Here is a 12500-nt window from a genome sequence, read left to right on the forward strand (position 1 = left end):
TATTTACTTGTTTACTTTTTTTTCGTTTTTTAGGGTGTTTGTTGGCGTTTTTCCACTCCATTTTGAGAGGGATATATGAACTGACTGTCGAGACTCATTGAGTAAGAGAGAGACTGACAGGTATACACACACACACACACACACACACACACACACACACACACACACACACACACACACACTAATGATAGAGGAGTTCACTTGTCAGAGAGAGAGAGAGAGAGAGAGAGAGAGAGAGAGAGAGAGAGAGAGAGAGAGAGAGAGAGAGAGAGAGAGAGAGAGAGAGGCAGACAGACAGATAGAGATAGTAAAATAAACAAAAACACACACACACACACACACACACACACACACTACCCTCTTTTAGCCACACTTTGCGAATAAGAATAATAAAAAGTATCCCCAAAGCATGAAGAAAATCTATATTGCGCTAATAAAGTCGGTGCTCAAGGTGTCAAGGAGAGACTGGGGAGGGTTGTAAGGTTATCCCGTTTATTTTATCAAGACGTGGAGGTGAGAGAGCTGTTTACTTTCTTAATAGCATAATGGGCAGGTACTCAGCAGTGACGTCATCAACAAGCGGGAGGAGCCACACTCAACACGTCACTGACACGTCACTCGTTGGGTCACTTTCCTTTCCTGTTTTTCTAATGTGCTGTTTATTTAATTTTTTATGTAACTACTGTCGTCTGCTTCAATTATTTGTAAAGTCAAGTTTTTGCCTTAGTTTGTTGTGTTAACTATTTAAAACTATCAGGTATATATTTTCTCAAAGGATAAATCAATTGTATTGGGTTTGATCTTTAGTGGCTGTGATATCAATGTTTTTTTCTTTATTAACAAGCTTATTTTCTTCTCATTTGAGACATAATTAAATGTCTTTTTAGAAGAGAGCGCCTGTAACAATATTTCACGGGGTCTGGTGTTTCCTGTGAAGCAATCATCCCGTTGTTAAAGTTGCTATTGTTTGGCATAGACACAAATTAAATAAAGAGGAAGGGAGAAGTGAACTGAAGGGATGCACGGATAAAGAGAGAGAGAGAGAGAGAGAGAGAGAGAGAGAGAGAGAGAGAGAGAGAGAGAGAGAGAGAGAGTAGGGAGCCAGACTACTTTTCTTTAAAGTTAAACTCACACGCTTGGGGGGAAGGAAGGAAAGTGGGTGTACTGACCTGGATGTTTTTGTGAATATTCCCACAATATACATGGGAGTGAGAGGCGGAGATGAGCACTATAGCAAAAAGCCGTAACAGAGACAAGCGATGGACGGACTGTACCAAATTTCATCTTTTGTCAAGTTTACATTGATAAGCCTCCTGGTGAGTCATTTCATAAGCAGAACAAAGGCATCAATGTAAGGAGTCAAACTGGCATCATTTTCTGGCTTGTCGAGTCTGCACATCACACTGAAACCAGCTAATTATACCTGAAGCAGATCAAAGAGTGAAGGAAGGCATTAAGGATTCAGACTTCACTCCCTCAGGTCTCACTGCAGCCAGAATGTTCTCAAGTGGAACAACGAGAAGACAAACAGGCTTTCCCGTTGCTTGTAAAATTTCCTGCCAATCCCAGACGTCACAGAAATCCCTAAAACTTGGACTCCACGTCCCTTGCAAGGCCAGCAGACCACTTAGGGGGCCGTGATCCCTTCCTCCCCGCCCCTGCCCCACCAGCTTCCCCCTCCTAACCTCGACACGGTCATCAGTGGAGGCTGAGGGCCCACCTGCTCTCACTTGGCATCGTGTCGAAACCCGCCGCTCTAAGCACGAGGCGCCAGCTTGTGTTTCACGTCTTCCACGCTTTAGTGCGGCTCAGGTTCCCCCAGCGACCACCAGAGGGTGTTGGCGGCCGCGTGCGTAGGAGAGGGATAGTGGGATAGGAAGGGTGGGCGGTGTGTGTGTGTGTGTGTGTGTGTGTGTGTGTGTGTGTGCAACCATTCATACCATCCCAGGTGGTATCTTGACTCGTCTAGGGCTGAAAGCGGCGCCACAATTGCTTCACTGGCTAGGTTTTGGGTGAACAATCTGTCTGGCAGAACTGAGTCTTGTCCCGCCCTTTCATGCAGCAACTGTTGGTCGATTATTGAAAGATTTTGGAGTGGTTTAGAAGATCGAAGGGATGGAGGGAAATATAGTGCCCTCGGTCCTTTTCTTCAATGCATTCTGCTGATTTGTACCTTGGGATTATACTCTCCATTCTAACACTGCAAGGCCCGCCCACGCCCGGCCACTCTTATTTTACACCCTTCTCGCTCACCCTTAGCGGCCTCATCACAGCCCACCATCACCCTCATTCTTCAATATCTACCAAGCCCGATTCTCGCTCACTTCTCCTTTACATGGTGTTCGCCTTTCCTCTTCCCGCCCAGCTCCGCTGCGTCCCGCCCTTCGCCAATTTGCCTCTGAATGAAGAGAAATGCCTGGAGGTGCGCCGCGTCATTCTTTCCTCTTGTGCACCTCGACGTCTCCTGCTCCTCGCAAACTTCAGTCCAGTTCGCGACCAGAACAATCAAGGGAAAGGTTGCGTCATCCTCTTCTTCCTCTTCTTTCTCCTCCTCATCGTCGTCGTACTCCCTTCTCCTTCTCCTCTTTCACCATCTGTTCTTCTTCCTCATTTTTCTCTGCAAGGGACGGTGGCAAAGAAAAGGGGAAAAGAGAAAATAGAGAATTTACGTGTAGAAGTGCCTCCTAATATTTAATCTCCCGAGTCACGAAAAAAGTTCCACGTGCCAAAAGTGACCGAATCTAAAGTGTGTTACCATGCGTTGCTGCGATAAAGTTTTTCAATATTCAGCGATAAGATTGACGGAAAAAAAGAGTTTGTTTAGTAACATCGAGGGTCAAGGAGAGAGCAGCGGTAGATATAACACTAGCTGAGGGAGTTGGGTACTTATGGCAGCACTAGCAGGCACAAAGAGAATTAAATGGGATTACACAGGATAGCAAAACGACAGCGTACATTTAGAGCCTTGCATGGCGGTCTGGAAACTAATTCTAACTGGTTCAAGAGTGTAGTAGAGCGAGGAAAAAAAGAGGAAAAAGGCGAAGGAGGAGGAGGATGATGAATAACATAAGGAGGAGGAGGAAGAAAAGAAGATCACGAACGAGAACATTAGGAAAACGAAGAAGGAAAAGAAAAGGGGGCGCTCATCATGAACAACATAATTTCATAGCAACATGTGCATAGCAACACACACACTCTCCTTCACCCCACTCCGCCTCCTTCCCTATCCACTACAACCAGACAGACAGTCACTAAGAGGACGACGGTTCCTTGCCCTTCCCATCCTGACAAGTGGCCGGCAATTCCCCGGCCTGTTTACTAACAAGTGACCACCCCCACCTGCCCAAGCCGCGGCGCATCACAGGACGTAACTCAACCTCTCAAGAAGCGTTAGTAAGCGTGCGTGCGTATTTGCGTGCGTTGCCGCCCCTTTAGTTTTTCTGCCCACGTGACCAGAGGGAGGGATGTAGGTCGGTAAGGAGGGAGGGAGGGAAGGAGGGAGTTAGAAGTGGGAGAGATAAGACGGTGGGAAAGTGAGGTGCTTAAAGCGATGAGTAACTTTACCTTCTTAGTATTTTTTTATTTTTTTACTCATGTATTTCTGCCTGGGTTAATTCCTCCTCCTCCTCCTCCTCATCGGATAGAAGGATAAAAGCGTTTTGGTTTAGATATCAATGGCGTCCAGCGGTGAGGAAGAAAAGACCAAGCCACTCTTTTGAAAACCTCTACTTCCCTCCTCTCTCTCTCTCTCTCTCTCTCTCTCTCTCTCTCTCTCTCTCTCTCTCTCTCTCTCTCTCTCTCTCTCTCTTGGCTAGTCACACCTGGATGGCCCCGTTGACCGCCAATTAGAGAGACAGGTAACACATACTCTACCTGATGAAGCAATGCGATGCCGCCTCACCTGTTGTTGTTATTATTGTTGTTGTTGTTGGATGGTGGTGGTGCTGGTGGTGGTGAGAGGTGGTGGTGGTGGTGGAGGTGATGGTGTTCTTAGTAATTTTGTTCTAGTTATTTTTTGTTCTTCTCTTCCTTTCCTATTCTTTTGCTTTATTCCTCTTTTGTTGTTGTTCTTATTCTTTTTCTTCCCTGTTAATCTTCTTCTCCTTTGCCCTTTTTCTCCATCCTTCCTTCCTTCCACTGTCATGAGAAAGCTTCACCCTCCGTATACAAAACAGAGACACGTATCTGGGTCAAAGAGTTTAATATAAAAAAAAATAAATAAATAATAATAATAAAAAGGAAAAGTTTTGAAAAAAAATGCATCACTGAAACTACTGTATTACGAAATCTGTAGGTAAACTTGCTAAAAAAAACAACAATAGGGAATATTTATTAGTTTCACACACACACACACACACACACACACACACACACACACACACACATATAAAGATATGTATTCCTACTAAGCTTAAAAGATTCACACAGGGATAATTAAAGAAAAAGGGTTATATGTATTCTATTTCCTGAGCTCCCTTCTGTATGTTTAGTCTCTTTTCTCCCTCTCTCTCTTTTTTCCTTACCACGCCTTCACAAAATAATGGCAAAAAGTGTAAACTCCGCACTATTTTTCCCTGAGTAAGGTGACGATGGCTTCTGGGGACGTTTTTATTCACACTTCTTCCTTCTTTTCCGTCCCTCAAGCCTCGTGTTTTCCGAGGCAGCGACCAGCAAGGGAGGTGTGAATATTAAATTAGTGGAGAATACCTGCCATTACCTGTGAGCTTCATGGCATTTATGAGCAGAACGGCATCTTTCTCTCTCTCTCTCTCTCTCTCTCTCTCTCTCTTTCTCTCTCTCTCTCTCTCTCTCTCTCTCTCTCTCTCTCTCTCTCTCTCTCTCTCTCTCTCTCTCTCTCTCTGCATAAACACACAGGTACGCAAAGGACTCGGCCTCACAAAATTAATCTAGTGAAGTGGAAGAAAAATGGAATTACATGGAGCTAATTGAGAAAGTGTTGTCTTTGTGGGGTCGTGAATAAGAGAGAGAGAGAGAGAGAGAGAGAGAGAGAGAGAGAGAGAGAGAGAGAGAGAGAGAGAGAGAGAGAGAGAGAGAGAGAGAGAGAGAGAGAGAGAGAGAGAGAGAGAGAGAGAGAGAGGAGAGAGAGAGAGAGAGAGAGAGAGTCTTTTCCCGCCTCCGGGTGTTTACTTTATTGTCTCAACACTTACATGTTTAATGAGCTCTGCCCTTTTGACATAATCTCTCTCTCTCTCTCTCTCTCTCTCTCTCTCTCTCTCTCTCTCTCTCTCTCTCTCTCTCTCTCCTTGTTTATGGTAACATTAAATTTCATCCCTTGTTTCCTCGTACTCTCTTCTTTTTTCCTCCTTCTCCTCCTCCTCCTCCTCACCCTCTTCCTCTCTCTCCTCCTACTCCTCTTCCATTTTCTTCTTCATCTTCCACCTCTTTTTTTCTTCCTCTTCTACCTCCACCTTCGCCTTTCATGTTGACCCTCTGTCCTCTCCTCCTCCTCCTCCTCTTACTCCTACTCCCCCACCTCCAGGAGCGTGAGGGCGTGGCCTTAGCAAGGATCCAAGGCCTTCACAACGTCCTCTTCAGGTCCTGTTGAAGAGAGATGATCTTCCCCTTTGACGAAAATACTGTTAGATGTTCAGAACTAAGCTTTCCCTCTGCTCTCCTCCATCCTCTCCCCCACCTCTCTCTCTCTCTCTCTCTCTCTCTCTCTCTCTCTCTCTCTCTCTCTCTCTCTCTCTCTCCTACCTCGGCGTTATGTTATCCTATTTTCGTTACGTATTAAATCAATCAATCTATCAATTAATTTCTCAATCACTAAAACCTCCCTTCTTCTTCCCCCTTCTTCAGGTACAAGCCACACACCCTCCCGATGAAGCCCACCCAGTGCAGCAACCTCGCCATGTCTCCCGGCCTCGTGGTTCTCCTGACGCTGGTTCTTGTCTCGGCTGCGCCCTCGCCCTCACAAGGGAAACGTTTCGACTGCAGGATGTTCTGTCGGTCCACGGCTTTCCGAGGCTCAGTGGGCGGCTGTCGGTGCTCCTTCACGCTCTTCACCGCCAAGCGTTCAATCAGGTGAGACTGAAGGGTTGAGAAGTGTCTGGGTTTGGTGTGGTTTTGTCTCCACTGGAAGTTTGAAGTCGTGTAGAGTTGTGCTAAGTGTCTAATGTGTCTTGTCTGTGGTGTGTGTGTGTGTGTGTGTGGTTTTCGTATCTTCAGGAGCTTTAGTGTTACTTTTGATGTATTCCGTCCTGTGAAGCGTTCCGTTTCTGCTGCTACACTCTTAGGGTCTCTTTCTTCCTCAACATACAGTTTGGGTTGTGAGAATGTTCTGTTCATCTTTCACCCACTTCCTCCTCCTCAGCTGACACTTTGCCTTCGTAAATTTTCACGCTCTCTTCTTTCACCGATGTCTCCTTTGTTTTGAATTTTGTTAGTAATTTTCAATTTATCATAAGTTTTCTCACTTTCCCTTATCCTTCGTCTTGTAAGGAATGTTCGTGATGGCAAATTTGTGCTACTCATTTTGTTGTTTTTTTGTCTTGAATCTCTTGGCATATCTAACTCGCATTTCCTCATCGCCTCTTCAGGGACCCAGAGGACGCCATGCTAGAGGCTGCCGCGAATGACGGACGCTATTTCACCCTCGCTGATCTCGTGAGGATGACACAAAACGCACCTTCCACCTATACTGACGGACAATTCGCCTATGCCAGCGACGACGAGTACAACCCCGAGAGTCACGAGCTGCCCAGGAACCACCCCGTGCGCCTCATGGACAGGACGAAGAACACTAGCGCCGAGGAATCCACCGGCAGGGTTGGAAGGTCCCTCTCAGATTCCTTCTTAAAGCGACGGGAGTTTGAACAGGATTTGGACAACGGCGACACCAGCGACTTCCTGCGGCGGCCATATTAAGCTACCGATTCTTGTCCTTTTTCATTTTCTCCTTCCCTCCACCTTTGTTTTCGCTACTTTTCTCTCCCCCCCCTCAAACGCGACACTAGTTTTTGTTGCGGCGCTGCAGTCACGCGGACGGACGCGAATCATCCTTCCCTCCTACCTTCCTCAGGGTCTGAAAAATGATTTCTTATGTGGCACGTCTCCTTCCCGTCGCCTGGATTCAGGTCAACATGATTACTGTATAAGAAATCGTTGTTCTTCTGTTTCCCTAATGTGGAGAAAAAAGGCAACTGTGTTTCTAAATTAATTTTTCTTTCTGTTGAACTATTCTATCTGTTTGTCTGTCCTATTTTGTCTGTGGCGTTCTCTCCTCAGGTTCTTGACCCTATCTCTCTCTCTCTCTCTCTCTCTCTCTCTCTCTCTCTCTCTCTCTCTCTCTCTCTCTCTCTCTCTCTCTCTCTCTCTCTCTCTCTAGTCGCTCACTCGATAAAGACATCATAAAGACTCGATAAAGATAAAGACAATCACCTTTACTTTGGTCCCAGACCAAACGACAATCTTTAATTTTAAGTCAAATTTATGGTATTTTAGTTACTATATATTTTTTCTGTTTTATTCTGATATATAGTCTATTATTTATCTCTAGCGGTAGACATAGAACCCTTGACTATTGAGGCTGGACTATATGTTTGTCTATGTGTGGGAAAAAGACATGGTTGTCCCCGTGTATGTATTCCTGTGTATACACGTGCGGTGCATACACACTGCGGGCAATATACACACATACACACACATATATTAATACAATGTGCTTATATTACATAGCTGGAGTATATTATTGCATATCAATATATATTTTTGAATCCTCTATATCTTATACGTAATCTGTTCAACTTGTCTCCATTGGACCTGAGCACTTTCTTTCCTACGTCTCCAGGGAAGCAGACAGTGTTACACATGAGTAGATTGATAAGGACGAGTCTCAGAGAAGACCCATGCATGACCTGACCCTAATGAGCTCAACTATCGTGAAGCAAGAACCACTATGTTGTGTGAACTTTCATTATTATTATTGTTATTATTATCATTATTATTATTATTATTATTATTATTATTATAATCCTTTTTCGGTTATTGATCACCGGTGCATTTGTAACATTGATGAAACGTTGACTTTTCTCCCCCACAACGAGCTGCTATTACCATTACATACAGTATCTTTGCGTTATCTATTGGACAATCTAATAAAAATAACATCAACACCTCCTTTGCTTTCTTTTCTGAAGCCTTGGGTCTGCATCGAGGCAAGAAATAGAGGACTGACTTCGTTCCTCGTTTTCACTTGCCTTCGTATGACCGTGGCCAGCAGTGGAGCAACCTTCTGTCCTCACTTGCACTGTTTTGTGTTTTTATCTTAAAGTTTAGTTCTCTGATTTGCTGCTACTCTCCTTACAAACCCTCACAACTGGTAGATTTTGTAGCAGGGGAGAGGAATTCAGAATGAGAGAAAAGGAAATGCGTGCGGTAGGTTACTCATTCAAAGGCCATGACTGTGCCTCTATCGCCTATAGATTAGGTAGTGTAGCCCATGACATAAAGCCACGCAAGGGCGAACAGTACTGCGGTTGTTTGTCCTTCTTTTGTTATCCTCTGCATTCCTTTGACTTCTCGGTACTGTTTTCCGAGTTAGAATTTTTATTTCGTTAAACTGAAGCTTCGGAAGTTGTTTAATTGAGGATTTGAAGCTTCGGGAGATGGAGGCCTTGAATGACTCAATGCCAAGCGTCCCAGTGTTCAGATGGTAAAGATTTCCATTTGGCATTGAAATATCACTACAGTTACAGAATCCTTTCTAGAATGGAATAGAAAATTATCTTCAGGTGTTTAATACCAGTGCATGAAGACTGAGATCACACTATTCACTAGGAACTAACACATAATAGAAAAATATGGAAGTCACCAGCATCTCTAGTAGAGAAAATTGTAATCAACAAAATTATACCACTCACTACTCTGATCTTTCAGTAATTCAGTTGCATACAAAATAAGATGATCTTGGAAATAATGCATCTATAAGGGAAAAAAATTATGTTTTGATGATGTAATCTATCGAGATTGTGGAAATACATTTCGCTGTATTCTGACCCGCATTTATGTGAGACGCGTAGCAGGCTAACAGATAAACCAAACCTTAGGGATCAGTTACCTCTGAACGCTTGTGGTTAGTGTGGCGTGTTGCTCGTATGATGTGTGTGTGTCAAGCGTTGAGAAACTGCGATTGGAGGAAAGGAAGAGTGAGGGAAGACGAAACAGACGGAAGCAATGAGGATATCTGGAGAGATGACTGGTGAGTGTTGAGTGAGCAATAGTTATTATTACTGAGTAATAGGTGATTATCAAGGAAGTATGGGATTTTTCTCCTAATTTCGCAATTATTTCAAGAGAATATCCCCACCATATACTAAATCAGAAGTTCCACAGGAAATCTGAGTGGTAACACCTGCACAGAGCTCATGTCTCCTTGATGATGTTCGCCGATGTATTGTTGTGTGAGAGGGAGCGTGGGAGGAAGGCAGGGAGGGAGAGAAAGGAAGGCAGTTCGCTCACTCGATTCTTCTGCCCTCCTTTCTTCATTAACCGCTAGACTAATACCCTTGCCTCTTTTCTACTGTCTGTCTACTTCTCCCTTTCCCTCCATCCGCAATGCTACCTCTTCTTTTTTCTCTCCCTCCATCTCTTTCCCTCATCTTCCCTCTATGCTAATCCTCGCTCCCCTCTCTCTACCTACCTTGTTCTTGTATCCTAACTCCACCTCTCCATTTCCTCCACCACCTACCCTCCTCTTTGTGTTTTCCCTTCTCTCCGCTCTCCTTCGTTCTCCCTCACCCTTGCTTCATTCCCCAGTCGCTTTATCTTCCTGGCATTTCGTTATTACATTTAAGGTTGGCACTGGTTAGCAAGTAAAGATAAAGTTGGCAATAGTAATAGTGTACAATTTTCCGACATAATTCCCATGTAGTTTTTCTTTTCCTGCCAGCCATAGGTAGAGAGATATATGGGTGGGGAGGAGTCTTCAACTGTGCTGCCTTGTTTCTAGATAGTATAGTCGTCCCCACACAGCCTCACAAGGACTAGCTGTTTATTTTTTTTCCTTTGTGTTCATGTGTGTTTCCTCTTCGCTATTCATTTTTTCTTCCACTTTCTCCTCTTCTCTTCCATTTGTCCGCATCTCTCCCTTCTCTTTCTTCTTCCTTTTCTCTCTTTCTCCTTATATGCATTTCAGAAGGTAACGACGTGTGGATATGGACCCTCTCGCTCTCTCTCTCATATTATGCATGCAACGAAATTATTATTGTTATTATTGTTATTATCATTATTATTATTATTATCATTATTATCATCATCATCATTGTCATTCATAATCATTATCTTTATCATCGTTATTATTATTATTATTACCATCATCATCATCATCCTTATCTTTATCATCATCATTATTATTACTATCATCATCATCATCATCATTATCATAATTTCCATTAGTGTGTTGTAGCGCAACCACCAGCCGTTACCCTCTCAGTGCGAGCTCAGAGCTCATTTTCACCATTATTATCACTGGATAAGATCTCACACACCACACCCTCAACCCCCCCGGTCACGCCCGCGATCAGGGGAGACAGTAACTGCCCAGCTAGGCAGCGGAAATATCCCAGAGGTGGCCAGCCCCTAGTGGGGTTTGAACTACACCAGTCATATCGGCAACACAGACTCGGCCCCTTCACCACTGAGGCAGTGTATGTGTGTGTGTGTGTGTGTGTGTGTATGTGTGTGTGTAGTAGTAGACACACACGGAAGAGAAAACAAAAATATATAGCATAACACAGATTAATACGCAAAACGTTCATAAACGGAACACCATATAACCAGCACCACGCAGCATGGCATAGCACGCCTCAGAAAAAAATAAAAAAGAAAACGAAGCGCAACTCAGCACATCACGGAATATGGAAAGAAAAGAACTATAAACCATTCATTCTCGCAGTCAAGAGAGTTTTGGCCGCATTGGAAATGAAAGAGAGAGAGAGAGAGAGAGAGAGAGAGAGAGAGAGAGAGAGAGAGAGAGAGAGAGAGAGAGAGAGAGAGAGAGAGAGAGAGCATCGTAGGAAACAGAATAGAATATCGACGTAAACTGTTTAATTGTCGTACTTTATATATATATATATATATATATATATATATATATATATATATATATATATATATATATATATACGAGTATATATATATATATATATATATATATATATATATATATATATATATATATATATATATATATATATATATATATATTTTTATTTTTTTTTTTTTCTCTCCCCATTTTTATTGAACGTATCAATTGGAAAATTTTAGATGTGTTTCTTTCTCTATATATCAAAAGCTATTTTGCTATTTTTGTAATTGCTCGAGGTGTTTGGTGACAGCTGGTGTACATTGAGCAAAAATGCTTTTATTAGAATACATGTTTTTGTACATAAAAAGTTAACGATGGAATTAATTCGATTTTTTTTTACTAATGGTTCGAGTTTACAATATTTTTTTTGGTAAACTATGAGCGTTATTGAATATAAAACTTAAAAAGAAAGAAAAAAAATATATATATATATATATATATATATATATATATATATATATATATATATATATATATATATATATATATTATATATATATATATATATATATATATATATATATACATATATATATATATATATATATATATATATATATATATATATATATATATATATATATATATATATATATATATATATATATATATATATATATATATATATAACTTATAAAGTGCCTCGTATTTTACATTTCCATAATTTTCTTGAAAAATAATAATCTAGGAATCAAAGTTAAATAGAAAATAGGAATCAAACAAAATCACTTTAGTCTTTCCTTATATAAGAAAGACACGCTCGGAGCCGTCACTTGCTTCACGAGAACATAAGAGAACGTTGATGTGAGAGAATCTATAAAGTTAGATAACTTCAATACTCGCAGGGAAAAAGACGAGAAGAAGAACCACCTGTGGTTCAAAACGGAAAAAAAATTTACATCAAAGTTTTCAGATATTTTTACCCTGCCGTAACTTTTATCTGGTTACATGAGTTAAGGGATAATAGAATTTCTGAAAACTTATAAGACCTTTTGATTTTCTTTCCAATTTTTTGCTATTTTTTCATTATTTTACTGAGGCGGCTCGTGATATTGTCCGTGTTACCTCGTGATCGAGAACCTTTTGTCAACTTTGATGAGGCAAAATGTTCATGCACTTCTCTACGCTTTGAGCAACTCCTATTCAGTTACAATGTCTGTTAACATTTTGAAGTAGAAATTGATAATAAAATAATGAGCAATAAGTTTCATATATATATATATATATATATATATATATATATATATATATATATATATATATATATATATATATATATATATATATATATATATATATATATATATATATATATATATATATATATATATATATATATATATATATATATATATATATATATATATATATATATATATATATATATATATAT

General features: G+C 41.3%; 1 protein-coding gene across 1 annotated transcript in view; it reads left to right on the forward strand.

Annotated features, from left to right (window-relative positions):
• Window positions 1-7364, forward strand: part of LOC135089224 (uncharacterized) — a 20912-nt gene extending 13548 nt beyond the window's left edge. The window contains exons 2-3 of the mRNA XM_063984609.1: window positions 5821-6045; window positions 6561-7364. Of these exons, the coding sequence (XP_063840679.1) occupies window positions 5843-6045; window positions 6561-6888 (531 nt within the window). The 5' untranslated portion in view covers window positions 5821-5842 and the 3' untranslated portion in view covers window positions 6889-7364. The remainder of the gene's footprint in view (window positions 1-5820; window positions 6046-6560) is intronic.
• Window positions 7365-12500: the final 5136 nt, after the last annotated feature.

The sequence above is a fragment of the Scylla paramamosain genome, chromosome 32 (assembly GCF_035594125.1).
Source record: "Scylla paramamosain isolate STU-SP2022 chromosome 32, ASM3559412v1, whole genome shotgun sequence".
Classification (NCBI taxonomy): domain Eukaryota; kingdom Metazoa; phylum Arthropoda; class Malacostraca; order Decapoda; family Portunidae; genus Scylla; species Scylla paramamosain.